Below are 15,820 nucleotides of genomic sequence, written 5' to 3' on the forward strand. Positions count from 1 at the left end.
TTAAAAAAAATTTTAATGCTCTGAATGGTAATACACATAAGGGTTAATCCTCATGATACTGTTAAAAGAAATACTGTGAAAAGTGTCCCTTTCATTCCCGTGCCTTTTTTACCCAGCGTCCAACTCCAGTGATCACTGTTACTAGGGACCTGTCTATCCTTCAAGGATTTTTTTTATGCATATACATGCCCAAAATATATTTTTTGCTTTTGTATGTAAGTGGTGGCATGCTATACTTAGTATTCTGCATCAAGCTTCTTTCACTTATAATTTGTCTCAGAGATCTCACCACATCAGTACATAAGCCTCCTACTTTTTAAATTGCTGCATAGTATTCCATTGTGTGGCTGAACCATAATTTGACCAGTTCCCTTCTGAGAGATGTCTGGGTTGCTTCCAATCCTTCATCCTTACAAATAGTACTGTGATGAGTAACTAGGCACACACATGCAATTTTGTACAAACACTACTTTGTATGTAGCATAAATTATAGTCACGTATTTGCTGAATCAAGAGTTATGTACATTTGTTATTTTGACAGAAGTTGTGAAAATGTCTGCCTAAGGAAAAGTATCAGTTTACTTTCCCACTAATGATGTTTCAGGGTGCCAGTCTCCCTTGAGCTATATCAGTTTTCCATTTTTACCCATCTGATAGATAAAATGATCTCTCAGTGACAGTTAATTTGCATTTATTCTATTATGAATGAGATTGAACATCTTTTCATATTTTTAAGTCATTTATGCTTCCATTTCTGTGAAGAGCCTGATCGTAACCTGAGCTTTTTTTTTAACATATAATTTTTTGATCTTCGGGGAATTTGTCCTTTGTGATACGAGTTGTATATATTTTCCCATTTTGTCACTTTCTTTTTCCTTTTTTTTCTTTTTTTTTCATTTTTAGTGACTTGATGGCTTTTTACACTGGCTGTCAGAGTGAATACCTAAAGAAATAAATCTTCCCTTTCTTTAACTAGTAATGTTCTGTGTGTGCTCATGTGTGTGCGTTTGTCTGCCTGTCTCATCTCCGCCTAACTGTATCCTTCTTGTACCATTACTGAATGAACCACAGTAGTGATCAAGGAGATGTGAATCTAAGGAAAAATATTGTAATTAATGGTGGCTTCAGGGACAGGTAAACAACCCCAAAAGCTCAGAGAAACCAAAAATGAGAAGAATAATAATAAATATTATATCCTCTCTGATGAAAACTTGAGCCCCTACTGCATAAAAGTAAGTCAGTTAAAGAAAAATTCCACATAAGTGGAACATGAGTGTTTTCGTGTCACTCTTGAATGTCAAAGGTAATCTGCTCTAATGAAATGAGTTACTTTGATTACATGAGATAGGAAGGAGAAAAGCAAGTGGAAGGAATTTAAAAATTGGCAACACCCGAAGTCCACTGAAAATAGCCTGCTTCAGAACCCAAGGCACTGTGATTATTTTTATTTGTAACAGTGAGGAAGGATGTCAGAGGTCACTTAGAGCCTCTGTGCTTTTTTACCCCTTGTTTCTACATAACCCATGTTTTTAAGCTATAGTCATAGAAGTTCCAAAATCATTCCTTTCAGCATTCTCATAGGACCTGTAACTGAGTACATGTCTCCTCAGAAATCCCAAGTTATGGAACGAGGAAATGTTTGAATACAGTGCATGGGCATCATAGATGTGTTATGAATAGTCAAATGTCTTTGCTTAGGGCAACAATAACCATTGAAGTGAGTGGGTGACTTGAGGGGTATTCCACGCAAGGAGATGGAGATGACTACCCTCCTCCCAGTCAGCTTAGTTCTTGTGTCACCTTCGTATGTCACCGTCCTGTGTGTGCCTTCTTGCTGCCTGAGTGCAGACCCCGCCTTTCCAGATACCATTTTTTATAAGATCGTGGCCCCTAACAACTCAAGCCAGCTGCCTCTTCTGGAACTCACCAAAAGAAACATTCCTCTATAACTATGTGGGAGAAAAACTGACTGCACTGAATATATTGAATAGAGAATTTCCTAAATAATTTTCAAGCCTGATTTTTGACTACGGTGGGTTTTTTTCCTTTATATGTTAACTTTTGAACCTAAGCTTTTTGAACTCTGAGAATCAGCTTTACTGTGTTAGTATGAAAACTCATTCTTTCACTCAAAAAGTACTTATTGTCTACTGTGTGTCAGGTACTGATACAAAGATCTGACTGAGCTCTGTGAACTTATTGTAGCAGATTCCAAGTGCTTGTTGTAGTCCGGAAGCCTTTTTATTTGCACAGTTTATTTGTATAGTACCCGTGAAAGTCACCAAAATAAACTTGCATAGAGCTTCAGTGTCCCTCCCACCTAGAATATGATAAAAAGAAATCCTCAACCTCTACATAAAAGTGTATTTATTCGACTATATTTTTCTTTTTCTTTTTTTTTTTTTTTACAGTGAAAGATTAGATGCTTGTCTGATGTCATGTGAAATGTATTATTTACATGTAGTCAAAGAATAAAGTGAATGGGTAACATTAAACATCAAAATTCAGGGTAGTGGGTACCTCTAAGGGGAAGGAAGGGTATGTGATCAGTAAACAGTACTGAAGGTGATTCAACTATATGAATAATATTTTCTCTCTTAAGCAGCATTTTAGATTCGTGAGTATTCACTGATTTCTTTATACCTTTTATATAGCATAGATTTTGCACAAAAATTTTCAAACATGAACCCAAAAGAGGGGAAATAAAGATAATGATATATATGGGAATGGAAATTGGGTTTTAAAACCCCTAAAATATTTAAGGTCATTTTCCTGTAATTATGGATGTAAGGAAGAATTCAGATTCAAGACCATGCATTTTTCCAGTATGATGGTTCTCTCTGTTGGTGAAATATTTTCTAAATTATTTCACTTATTCCTGAAGTGTTTATCCAGTATTCAAAACTCATGGCCAGAAACATGTGTTTTTGAAACTGCTCCACGCACTAAGCCTTGAATCTTATACCTAAAGCATTGCAACAATGGTTTCATTAAGGAAAATGGAAGAGTTTTCCCAGGAAGGAGGCACAGGGGGATGATGACAGATTTTCAGGCTGAAGACACACTGTGGTTGGTGGGGATGCCTGCTTGGAGTGGCCCTCGCTGCATTAGCATCTGTTTTTACTTAATGGCCATTGACCTTTATCAAGGGATGTTTTACTAGAGTGGAACCTGGCACAGGACTAGCAGAGCTAGAATTTGAAGTCAGAATTGTCTCTGCTAACATTTCCTCTCTCTCTCTTTTTCTTTTAATATTTTAACTGCAGTGAAGGGAGCAATCTGACCCCAGCACATCACTACCCTGACTTCAGATTTAAGACATATGCTCCATTAGCATTCCGGTATTTCAGAGAACTTTTTGGTATCAAGCCTGATGATTACTTGGTAAGAACCTATAATTTTCCTTCCTTCTCCAGAAATGTGTGACGTCAACATTTGTCTCATAGCAACGGCGACAAGTGGCTTCTGTCTCTGATTTTCTAAAGCTCCAGAGCATAGTGAAATTTTCAAGTTTTGTAACAATTATTAACTTAGCTTTGGGAACTGAGGTTTGACTCTGCAACTTCTATCTGATAGCTACAAAATCTGCTGTGGTGATTGATATTTAAATAAGTGTGGTACTTGGTTGCTACTTGAGATAATTATTCTAACAGCTATATTATAATTAGTTATAAATACTCCTGTGAGTTTTGCTGATTGGATTCTGTTTGAAAGCCTTCCGATTTTAATTGCCTTATTTATACCATTCATCTGCAACCTGCTTTGGCCCACAGCCAGTTTCACCTTGACCTACAATTTAAATGCAGTTTTAAAGAAGCTGGATAGCAGGCTCTTTCTAAAGGTATTTTTATTTGGTACCAGAGGGTGTATTATCCTTAGCCCTGTCTTTTCTCCCTGTCTGCCGTCTGGCATGCAGCAGGTACAAGACTTTCTCCCTTTCTCTGAGAAAGTCTGATGTGACCTCAGGACCTCAGAGTTTTACCTTATTCCTGTTCAGGAAGCTAGGAACTTCCTTTCTGTTTCAAGAGGAAACTGGTTTATCTCATAATTTGATCACTGTTAACACCCTGGGGCTCTTCAGAATTGGTTTCCTGGACGCTCTAGGAGGGGTACCATCATATATTTGTTGTTCACCCCATTCTGAATGATCTTGATAAGACTTGAGCCAGATCCTGGAATAATACTTTGCAGAGGAAGTACGGCAATATTTGCTGCTTGTTAACAGAGAGCATTTAAACTGAATCTTATAATTTGGGTAAGATGTAAATGATTAAATTCAAAGCTGATTCTGTTCTGGGCTGGCGAAAACCCACAAATGAGTTTCTTCTTGAGCTGGGCCCAAAGGAAATGATGTGAATTCTGCCTAGTGAATGAGACTGGTTCCTCAAGTCACATTAATAAGTCTTCATAGAGTGTAAGAATGGAGTAGAATATCCCTGGGCATCCTGCTGGCTTAAATGTGCACAGCCATGTACTCTGCCTCACCACACCTCTTTGTTGGAGATGTTAGATGCCTGTATCCACCATTACCAACCCTGCCCTCCCAGTCACTCAAGTACACATACATACATATTTGCAGGATTGGATTGGGGGTTAATATATTAGGGAAGATTCTATAGTTTCGTCATTCTCTAATTACTGAGGGTCACTATCACTCAGGAAACATGTCTGGAGAACCCAGTGGGGTCTTGATAATGTGTTACTAAAAATAAGATTGGTATCTCATCTTCTGCCATACATTACTAATTAACGAATTCTCCTTCTGACATACCTTGAAATTCTGCCAGCCAAGGAGATGCCACAGACTTGGATTTCGTAACACAGACTCAGTTAGTATGGTGAGATGGCTGTCTTTCTACCCTGAGTAGGTCTCTCCTCTGCCCATTGACCTGTAGGCTGGGAAGCCCATTCTTTTACCTATTCTAGCTCACAAAATGGCTTCCCTTGTGGAAGGCCATTTTCTGAGCAACAACTCACGCAGTTTATAGAGTTTCCTAATGAGACTTTAAGCTGGAAAAGTTACCTTCATAATGAGGTTAGAATATTTGCAAAGGAGCACAGGAGACTACACTGATGGCTACTCAGAGCAAAATTCCTCCTTCATGTACCTGGCAAAAGGTACATTGATCATTAGGTACTTCAAACACCTACTGTAACTAAAATACTTGGCTAATATTAAGAGGAACCTCAAAAAAAATTGTAAGTCATGGCACTCAGAGAACTTAGAATCCAGTTGGAATGATCATTTGTTTTTGTAGGAAAACAACCAGTTCTACTAGGCAGTAAATAAAAGGACTAAAGTAAAACTAGTAAATGCTCCAGGATTTCAAAGGAGGGAAGGGTCTCTGTTGGATTGATGATTAGGAGGGCTTCTTATGGGCATGGCATGGTTTAACTGTGACTTAAAAATGACAAGGGATTTGAGTAAATGGGAAAAAAGGGAAAGATTCTAGGGTGGCATGTAAGGGCAGGGAGCAGTGTTCGGACTGAGAGGCCAGAGTTACAAGTGCATTGTGTTTAGGACTTTGAATGATCCAGTATAACAGGAGAGGAAGGTTTTAATCAGGAATATTAGACAGATAGGGCCAGACAATTCAAATACCACTTGTGTGTGTGTGTTTTTTTAATTATAGGAAATTAGTGAAATGTATAGACTGACTAGATATTAGATTATGTTGAAGATTCTTTTTGGGCAGGGGTGGGATATTGGTATTGCAGTTCTGTTTTAAAAGAGGGATCCTTGTCTTTTAGAGACATACTGAAATATCTATGGAAGAAATGATTTGATGTCTACAATTGCTTCAAAAAGTCTTAGGGAAGCAGGCAGGGGAGTGGTTGAGGATATAAAGGAAACTGTGTTGGCCCTGAGTTGATAGTTGTTGAAGCCGAAAGACAGACATATGAATGTTAATTACACAGTTCTCTTTACTTTTATGTTTGTTTGAAATTTTCCATAATAGAAAGTTGGGGGGTGTGGAGATAGGATCAGGCAGGTAAGTGTACTTTTATTTGATTGCATTTTCCACCTCCCTTATTAATTGTACCCACAGTTCAATAACTGGACCCATCTCTGGGACCTGCAAGAAACAGAACGAGGGTAGTGGACCTCTAGTTACACACGGGTACCCGGTCCCCAGAGGCTGGGGCTACCCATAGCCCAGGACTGAGGCAGCTCCCTTTACTGATCTTGGAGCTTCTGGAAGTACACCTCCAAACCGCTATATCTGAGGACCCCACCCAGTGGTCTGGAGTGTGGTAGATGAGGATGGGGTCTTCTGCCTGATGCAGCATGCTTCAGAGGGTCAAGTAGACCCCTCAGAGATTTTCAGCCCAAATCTTCATTGTATGAGGAATCTGAAGCTGGTGAAAAGAGGTACCCAAGGTTACCCACCTTGGGAGGCGGAAGTGGAGCCCAGGCCAAAACAGTACCTCACATCCTTCCACAGTTCTCTTTCCTTCCACCGGCTGGCCTCATGCTTCCCAACCCGCTAAGTCTCAGACCTCTCATTAGATGTGGTCTCAAGGTAGCCATCCCTTGGCCCATCGAACTGTGATTATCCATTCTAAAGAGTACAGCCAGGGAGGTCAAAGATCCTTAACAAAGCACATTTTGGAGGAGTTAAGCCCAAAAAACACAGAAAACTGAAGTAAGTTTTTCCCCTGAAAAAGTACATGAAGGGAAAAAAAAAGAAAAAGATACGGTGCAGATCACAAATGCATCCTGGCATTTGTCAAACTGCGGCTATCTAAACCCAAATTTGTGAAGTTGTACTGATCTACATGGGAGGGGAAAAGAGGGGGTAACTTTATGTAGTGATTGGTGTAGCTCCATAGACAGATTTTACATTGGATCCCTGTGACGTGTGTATTGCTACTTAGTTTTGTGCTGTCGCATCTGGGTTTCAGCCTGAATAATTCTGATTACATTCTCAGTACCATTAAAATTCGCTATGTGCATGCTGATTACAAGTTCATGTTGCAACAGGCATAACTTTGGATGTGAGACAGTGTGGTGAAGGCGCGTCTGTGTGCACCACACAGCAGTGCAAACGCTGCTTATTTTTTTCCTAAATAAACACCTCCCAGGGGAAGACCGAGGCCCCCAGAGCATTTGTTCCCCTTTCTGCTTGGGCAACAGGCCTTTGGTTCATTTCCTTCTTTACCAGGTGCCTGGGTATTCCCAAATCCGGGGTGATTTATATGATGTTTCTCAGGCTCACCTGAAAGAATATGGTGAATATGTAGCACTGTCGAGGGAAAGAAATGGCAAGGAAAAATGGCCTCTACCACGCTGTGCACATTTACAACGTTAATTTGCCTTGGCAGGGCCCATCTGGGTTGTAGTTTGCATTCTTTCCGGTGGGTAGGGTAGAGAGGCCTTCAGGAAATAGGAGGCAAAGAATGAACACATTGGAGCAGCTCAGGCAGATGAGAGTACCGGGAAGGTGCACAAAGCCAGGCGTGCACACAGGGGCTCGATGCTCATGGCTAATTAAAATGTTTCCCTAGCTCCTCTTTATTTGCTCTTAAAAGGCAATGTTGTGGAGAAGATTGCTTAGAGGAGAACATGGTAACCAGGTTGCAGGGTGAGCAGCCATAGAATTACAGGTGATAGTGGCAGTGGTCCAGGAAGTTCAGCATCATAATGGCAGTTTATTGCAGACTGATACTGTGCTAGGAGTGACCCCAAAATGGTTATTAAGATAGGTCAAAACAACTGATTTTTCCATTCATATTAATTACATAATAAAGGAGTATTTGGTAATTAAGTAACCAATGAAATAGTCTCCAGATGATACCACTGCTTATAGAAGAATTTGAGACTTTCATTGGAAGCAGATGTTCAGGTCTGAATCCAATTTTCTCTCGACAGCTCTTTGTGAGTCACCCCCTGATTTCTGTTTGCAGCCCCTGATTTCAGCATTCTTTGTTGTTTTGGGGCTTTCACAACATTTCCTCCTATCCAAAAGAAGGTTCTGGGCCAGAGGTTCAAGCCCCATGGAAGAAAGAACCAGAATCCTCAAGAGAGTCTGGGGTCTCTCTTCACTTTTTATGAGAACTTGGGGTCCACACCTTTATTTTCCAGGGTTTTGAGTTCATGATTATCCAAAAGACCCACCTTGTTTCTTGCTTCACCAAGAGCATCTTAGTGTGCCTTTGGGTAGCCCCCTTGTCGTGGGAGGTAGGCTGAAACTCTCGGGACATGCTCGGGCACTGCCGGCTCTCCTTCAGCTGTCTACGGGAAGTACGCGTGATCGTATAATGGCAAATGGCAACAGCGATGACTGAGTCGTCACTCTGCCAGGGGTTTCAAAAGCAGCCATTTTTAAAACTTTGAGCTACTTTCAGGTAGATATTACCATCTTTATTTAAGAGTTGAGGTTCCTAAGACTCCAAGATGCTAAGTTAGGTACTCAGAGTCACATAACTAGCCACTGGCAGAGCCACGATTTTACAAACATCAGTTGATTCCAAGTTCCGTGCCTGTCCTTCCCACGTGGACTCTGCACACACAGCAAGGAGGGTGCCCTCTGCTTCCTCTTGGCTGTGGCATCCTGTGTGCAGTCTAATGACTGGTTTTGTTTTCCTCCCTTATCCTCAACTCCCTCATAAGGGCTTAGGCTGTAATGCTCCCTAGCAAGAGAGCTTTAGGGGGCAAGGCTAGAGGAAAAAGGAGGAGGTAGAAGATGAAAACTGCCCATGACTTTTAGGAAGGCAGCAGACCCTTGCTTCTTTTCTTGATGAATTTTGTTTCCCTTACCCACAGTTCTGCCAAAGCAAGGTAATTGAAAATGTGACATCTAGAAACTGCCTTTTGATTGTTTTTCTCCCAGTTTCTCTCTCTCCTCTTCCCTCCTCCTGTCCCTCGTCCTCTTCCTTGCCTCCTCTCAGATTTTTCTGTGATAGGGACTTAAATATTCACAAGCCCAGATAAAACATTTTGGAGGATGTTCAGCCCTGGTGTTTTCAGATGCCTCTATCCTCAAATACAGTTCTTTAAATCCCTGCTTCTGCCCTTCACCAGGGCTGTCTTATCTCACACATCAATCAGCCCCCTTACCTTTTTCTCTGCCCCCATTGTTTCTCTGGTCAATAATGGGGATTGTTGGTTAGTGAACACTGAGCTCCATAACCAAAATTGACCATTCTACTGGTTTTTGGCACTTTGTGGTGAGACTTCCAGCCTTCAGTTGTTAGTAAAATTCAGTCACTTATTTGACAAAATGTATTGAGTGAGTGCCTTTTGTGTACAAGGCACATGTCCTAAACTGTATCTGAGTATAAGATATTAGTTTCTGTCCTCAGAGACTTTATAGTCTAATGGGAACTTGGAATAAATAAAAAGGCAGTTGAGGTATTTTGTGGTAACTTCCAGGATGAGCAGGTCCAGTGCCAGGAAGCAGTTGATCTGTACTCAGAGAATCAGGGATAATTTTCCAGATCACGTGCTATTCAGCAGACACTGAAGGCTGAAGTCACTGTCACAGCCTCCTAACTGTGTCTTCCTTTTGTCCACCTGCCACTCTCAACATGGCAGATAGAGAGGTCCTCTGCTCCAGACCCTCTAATGGCCTTTGGCTCCCCTAGAGAAAAGGCCAACCTCCTTACTGTGGCCTGTGTTTCTCTCCGTGGACAGGCCCACCCGACCCTTCTGACATCTTCCCTTTCAGCTCGCCTTCCTGCTCCCTCTGCTTTAGCCATGGCCTCCTTGCTATGCCTTGAACTCTCCAGGTCTCAGGACCTTTGCATCTGCCCTTGCCTCTGCCTAGAATGCCCTTTCCCCAGATAGCACCCAGCCTTTACTCAAATGCCACCTTTCCAGCGTGGCTTTCCATGACCACCCCATCCTCACTCATTGCTGGTACTCCCTCCCCACTTTCCATGCTTCATTTTTCTTGATAGCACTTGGCACATTCTGATATATAATTTATTTACTTGTTGACTGTTTCCTCCTACTAGGCTATTAGCTTCCTGAGTGCCTGAGACAGTGACCAATGCTCAGTAGATACTCTATAAATGTTGAATGAAAACATGAATGAGCAGTAGTCAACAGGTGAAGGTAACATGGGGGTTGTTTCTGATAGAAGAAAATACAGAAGTCAAGAGTGTGTAGCACACTTGAGAAAATAAGTAGTTCTCAGTGGCTAGAGATGGAGTTCTTTTTTTAGGAAGAAAGTGATGAGAGAGATGGCTGGAAAGCAAGACTGTGTCATTCATGGCCTTGAATGCTCAGTTAAGAAACTTGAGTATAATGTTCCATGTAGACAGTGGAACCCATTGAAAGGTGTGAAGGCTTAGAAGGCTATGCAATTTAGAAAGATCTCTGGTTTCCTGGTGGAGAATGCACAGGTGGGCTCAAGAGTGAATAGTTGAGAACAGGAGGAGCTTACCGTAGTAATCAAGGCATGATATGACGAAACCATTGAACTTAAGGTATTTGGACAAAGAGATCCCATAAAGGGAACAGAGAGAATCAATAGTCTGGATATGGAAGAAATGTGAGGCATCAAGGATGGTACTCAAGGATGGTGTTCTTGGTTTGGGGAACAAAGTGATGCTTCCATTCTCTAAGATAAAGGGAAAGAGGAGACGATAGAGGATGGGGGAGAGGCAGATGATCTAGAGTCCATGTGTAGTTGTGCAGGGTGTGCACTGCCCAAGAATACCTGGCTAAGGTGAATGAGTAAAGCCTGGATCCATCCCTTCATCTGTTTATCAACCTGTATCTGGCCCATAGCTACATCTGCCAGGAGAAAGAGGTCCCTCTTTCTAATTACTACAAAAGCATCATGTGGGCTAAACACAGCCTTGAGATGAACTTGGTTTTGAACTTTTTACATGCAAAGTGCTTGTGGTATAACCAAGTAGAAAAATCTCTTAAAACGTTAGGCATACATGTCTGGATCCCTCAAGAGAGATGTGGGCTGGAGATTCAGATGTTAGAGTCATCTTCTTGTTGAAAGCACAAGTGGATGAGCTCCCTTGGGAGAATAAATAGTGAGATGAGAATGGGTGTTGGAGTTCAGCTGACAGATACACAGTGTGGCTCACACTTCTGTTATTTTTTTAGGGGCACTTGCTGGAAACAAAGCACCTTTGTCAACATCACTAAGTTATCTCATTGCACAAATATGGTGATTTGAGATTTTATCATAGTGGGGGTGGAGGAGAGCATATTGTTTCTCATAATCGTCTTATGGAGATAAATGGATCAATTAAATTTTTAGAAATCTCGTAAGAGCCTTCTTTGCATAGCTGGAGTCTCCTTTTAAAGCTCTTGGAGACAGCTTCCTGTTTTAAAACAGCCAAGATACATAGTGCTGTGATTTTCTTCCTTGGATGCATCATACACATTAAATATATTTTCACTATTTATTTATTTTCTCTTGTAGTATTCCATATGCAGTGAACCTCTAATAGAGCTGTCTAACCCAGGAGCCAGTGGGTCCTTGTTCTTTGTGACCAGTGATGATGAATTTATCATCAAAACAGTTCAACATAAAGAAGCGGAGTTCCTTCAGAAGCTACTGCCAGGCTATTACATGGTAAGTAACTGCACATAATTAAATCTTCTACTTAAGGTTTAATTACTTTCCTCAACAGTTTTTTAATGTTTTTTTCCAGTGACTCTTTGGCATGTTTCCTTCTCTTTGGTGAGCTTTATTGTGCATTTAGAGTATACTATGACATTGGTTACACAGATTTTAAGAAGTAAGTGAACTGAGTAGTAGAGCATAGCTGTTGACTGACTCAGTCCTGGGTTCAAATCCCACTCGGCCAGCAACTAACTGTGACCGTGAGTAAATAAGATAACTTCTGAGCCTTGGACTCTTCCATCTTTAATGGCTGGGAAATACCTGTCTACCCTGGTTGTTGCAATAAAGAAAGGATATAGGATGTAGGATAAAGGTAGCGATGCATCGCAAAGCTCTTCGCCCCAGAACATAGTAGTCATGTGACTGGATACCATTCATTGAGTGCTAAGCTATGTGTTAAACACGGCTATCAGTGCTCTTTGCATGCAGTAACTCACCTTGGATACTTCAGTCATTGCCATTTAATAGATGAGGTAATTCAGACAAAGATAAATGGGGTAACTTGTCCAGGGCTGTTTAGCAATTGGGCTGTTGGCCCAGGGCTTGAACACAGCGGTAGGGTTCCAGAGGCTGCATCCTTAACCCCTGCACCATATACTGGCACACATTCCATGTTAGCTATTCTTGGCCACTATACTTCAGAATTTAGGATTTCACAGGTTACATATAATGTGAAAATCACCTCCTATGTAATATTTTAGGGACAAAGAAACAATAATCTAACCCAAGTGGACTTACTAGACATTTAGACCAAACTTTAAAAAATAAAATAAACACTCTTCCTCAGTAGTCTTGTAATTTTCATACTTCTGGTTTCTTTATACTTTCATAGCAGTTATTAATATTCTGTGATTGGAATGGCTGCAGGAAGAAGTTTGGATTTCAAAAGACCCAGTCCTGCCATCATTTGCTATGAGAGGTGATCTCTGTCATCTTTGTTTCAAAACAAAATTGATGAGATGCCACACAGCTCATTTCTATGTAAAACATCATTCAGTTCCAAAATCTGCTAGAAATAACATTAAATGCTGTAAAGTAGTCCTACGTATAAATATAGGAATCAAAAATCTAAATAAAAATCTTAGTGGACCACATGTACAGATGTTAAAAAGGTTTTGGTCCCGAACAAAACTGGGAAATTTTTTTAGCGCAAATTGTCTGCTTTATATTAGAGAAAATAGAAAATAAAGAAAAGAAAAAAATATGCAACCATCTCTAATTATTTCCCCAGGGATACATATACTAATATTTGGTATATATCGTTTCAAATGTATTCTAGTCATGTGCACATTTTTAAATAATTTAAATTTGAGATCAAACTGACATAGTACTCTTTGTTAATTTGCTAAGTGAGTAAATCTTAAACTTCTATAATTCTAAGCTTAGACTAATCTCTTCTTCTAGAACTGCATTTGTCCAATGTGATAGCCATTAGGCATATGCGGCTATTACATTTAAATTAATTGAAATTAAATAAAAATTTTAAATTTAGCTGAATAAGTAATTTTATCTCAATTGTGTAAGCTAATATAACAAATAATATAGTTTACCCCATTAACAAGAAAAACTATGAACATTATGTGGTTATCCATATAGATGCTGAGGAGGGAAATAAAGTACTCAAAGTGCAATATCTTCCCTTAACTAGAATTCTTAAAATTGGCACGGAAGTTTTTAACATAATAAGTAAATAACAACATACACATATTACATACATTTATCAGTCCCCAAGAGTTCACAAATGTCTCATGGAGAAGAACAAGAGTTCTTTTACTGGAAGTAATGGGGAAAAACAAATCCTCTCTGTCAAAAGTCCTTTCTGACGTATTTGCTAGAATTTCTAGCAATAACTTTTTAAGTGCCAAAAAATAAAGTATAAACATTGTTCTCTGCAAATGATGCAATTGAAAATTTCTTTAATTTTGTTTCTGTATGAAATGATGGATGTTCACTAAACTTATGCTACTCATCTCATGATGTACATAAGTGAAAGCATTAATGCTGCACACCTTGTATGGTGCTGTATGTCAATTACATCTCAATAAAACTGGAAAAAAAATTGATTCCATATGGAGTAAAAACTAAGTGTAATTACCAAAACTATTAAAAGTTAGTAAGAAAATAGAAGAAATTTGTAACTTTGGGGTGTAAAAAGCTTCACTGAATAAGAAGCAGAAAAGGCACAGGAAACAAGTACATAAATGTGACCACATGAAAAGGCAAAAACATCTGTGTAACAAAAATATCCATATATAAAATTAATATAAGCACCTAGAATATTTCTAAAATGATACAAAGAAAGTGGGAACAGTAGTTTCCACAAAAGTTGGGAATTAAGGGAAGGATCAGGGATAATAGATTTTTCATTATATAAATGCACTTTTGTAAACCAATTTTTTATTTCTCACCTATTTTTAAAGTGGAGCAAAAATAGGCCTGTATTCCTTATTTTTATAACAAAAAAGACAACATACTGGAAGAAAATATTCACCCCCTGTAGAATAGGAAAATGATAAGTAACCAGAATATATCAAAAACTTTCATAATGACGAAAACCTAAAGAAAAATGAGCAAAGGATAGTAACACAAAACTATCTTTGAGTAGCTAAAAATACATTAAAATGTTAAATTTCTTTAGTAATCAGTGGTATCCATCTTTAAATTAAATTAAAAGCAAATTTTCATTTCTCACCAACCATGCTAACAAAAATGGTAAAGTTGGATAGTATTCAGCAGTGATAAGAGTGGTGGAAAACGTAATCTTACAAAGTGTGCTTGTAAATTGGTCTGGACATTTGGAAGACAGTTTCTCAGGAGCTATTAAAATTTTATATGTTCATCCCTTATACCCCACAATTAATTTTCTGTTGAGCTACCTTAGAAAATAATCACACAGGGCACTCATCACGTCTTTGTGCGTCTCAGATTAGGTGGAGCTAATTTGGGACATTCTGTCCATTTTCAGTTCAGTCAGTTTTAATGCCCTGAGTTCTGAATGATCAAGTTGCTGTTCCAGTAAGCTGACTTAAGAACTAGATTAGGAACAACAACAATTTTAACAATGGCCATTCTCAAAGATAATCACATTCCATTTTTAATTATACTAAATGAAAACACATTTAGTGGAGCATTATTTTGTAAAAGTAGATTTTAAACATTTTTTTCCTTTTTCTTTTTAGAATTTAAACCAGAATCCAAGGACTCTTTTGCCAAAATTTTATGGACTGTATTGCATGCAGTCGGGGGGCATTAACATCAGGATTGTGGTGATGAACAACGTCTTACCACGCGCCATGCGAATGCACTTTACATATGACTTGAAAGGCTCGACCTATAAGCGAAGAGCATCCCGAAAAGAGAGAGAGAAATCCAACCCCACATTTAAGGACTTAGATTTCCTGCAAGACATGCATGAAGGGTTGTATTTTGATACAGAAACATACAATGCACTCATGAAAACGCTTCAGAGAGACTGCCGGGTAAGGAAATGTCATTGCTCTGATTTCCTTTGAAAAGTCATCTGTGCTGATATACCTTTATAGGTAGGGAATGTCCAAAAGCCAACACATGGAATCCCATCATTCCCAATCCTGGTGCTGGTCCATAGTTCCCTGTTGTTGAAAGAACTGGGAGATGATAAGGGAATTGTCTGGAGTCTGTTGATTTTACTAATAAGCTCAGTCAGCTTTCTTTGGTCAATTGAAACAAAAAAATTTTTTTTTCTTTTCATCCTCCCCTGTGGGAAAGGTAGTTAAACTTGGAGGGGAAAGAAGTTTAGGTTTAACACAGTAGTAAGTAAGAGAAGCTTAGAGAAAATGCATTGGTGGGATTGATAAGTGGATCCCTGGAAATCCAGTGTGGATGCGGAACCACGGGGCAGACCCATTTGCTGAAATTGTTTTATGCAATCTGAATAAGATCGGGAATGAGGCTTGACAGTATAAGCAAAGACTGTTCCATGCAAACGTAGCCAGAGCAAATGTCAAAAGGAGGAGGGATTCACAATTCAAAGGTCCCCCAGCCTGCAGTCCTGAAGGAAAAAAAAAACAAAGTCGAGGATAGATTTTTCTGACATGGTAAGTTTACAGAAAGTAGGTAAAAGTCCTTTTGGAGAAAATGATGAAAATGCAGTCTGGATTCTGAAGGATGATAATCATTTGATTAACAAATTCTCAGCAGTGCTATTTCCTGACACAGACGAACTTAGGAGAACCATCCAGTTC

General features: G+C 39.5%; 1 protein-coding gene across 5 annotated transcripts in view; it reads left to right on the forward strand.

The window, feature by feature from the left end:
- The window catches only part of PIP5K1B (phosphatidylinositol-4-phosphate 5-kinase type 1 beta), a 363,978-nt gene that overhangs the window by 245,916 nt on the left and 102,242 nt on the right, over positions 1 to 15,820 (forward strand). For 4 of the 5 annotated variants that reach the window (XM_074361670.1, XM_045504993.2, XM_010967909.3 and 1 more), the window contains 3 exons: positions 3,267 to 3,384; positions 11,394 to 11,546; positions 14,777 to 15,076. In XM_074361670.1, coding sequence (XP_074217771.1) covers positions 3,267 to 3,384; positions 11,394 to 11,546; positions 14,777 to 15,076 — 571 coding nt within the window. The remainder of the gene's footprint in view (positions 1 to 3,266; positions 3,385 to 11,393; positions 11,547 to 14,776; positions 15,077 to 15,820) is intronic. The other variant, XM_045504995.2, reaches the window with a different exon arrangement.

Source organism: Camelus bactrianus, chromosome 4, assembly GCF_048773025.1.
Source record: "Camelus bactrianus isolate YW-2024 breed Bactrian camel chromosome 4, ASM4877302v1, whole genome shotgun sequence".
NCBI lineage: Eukaryota > Metazoa > Chordata > Mammalia > Artiodactyla > Camelidae > Camelus > Camelus bactrianus.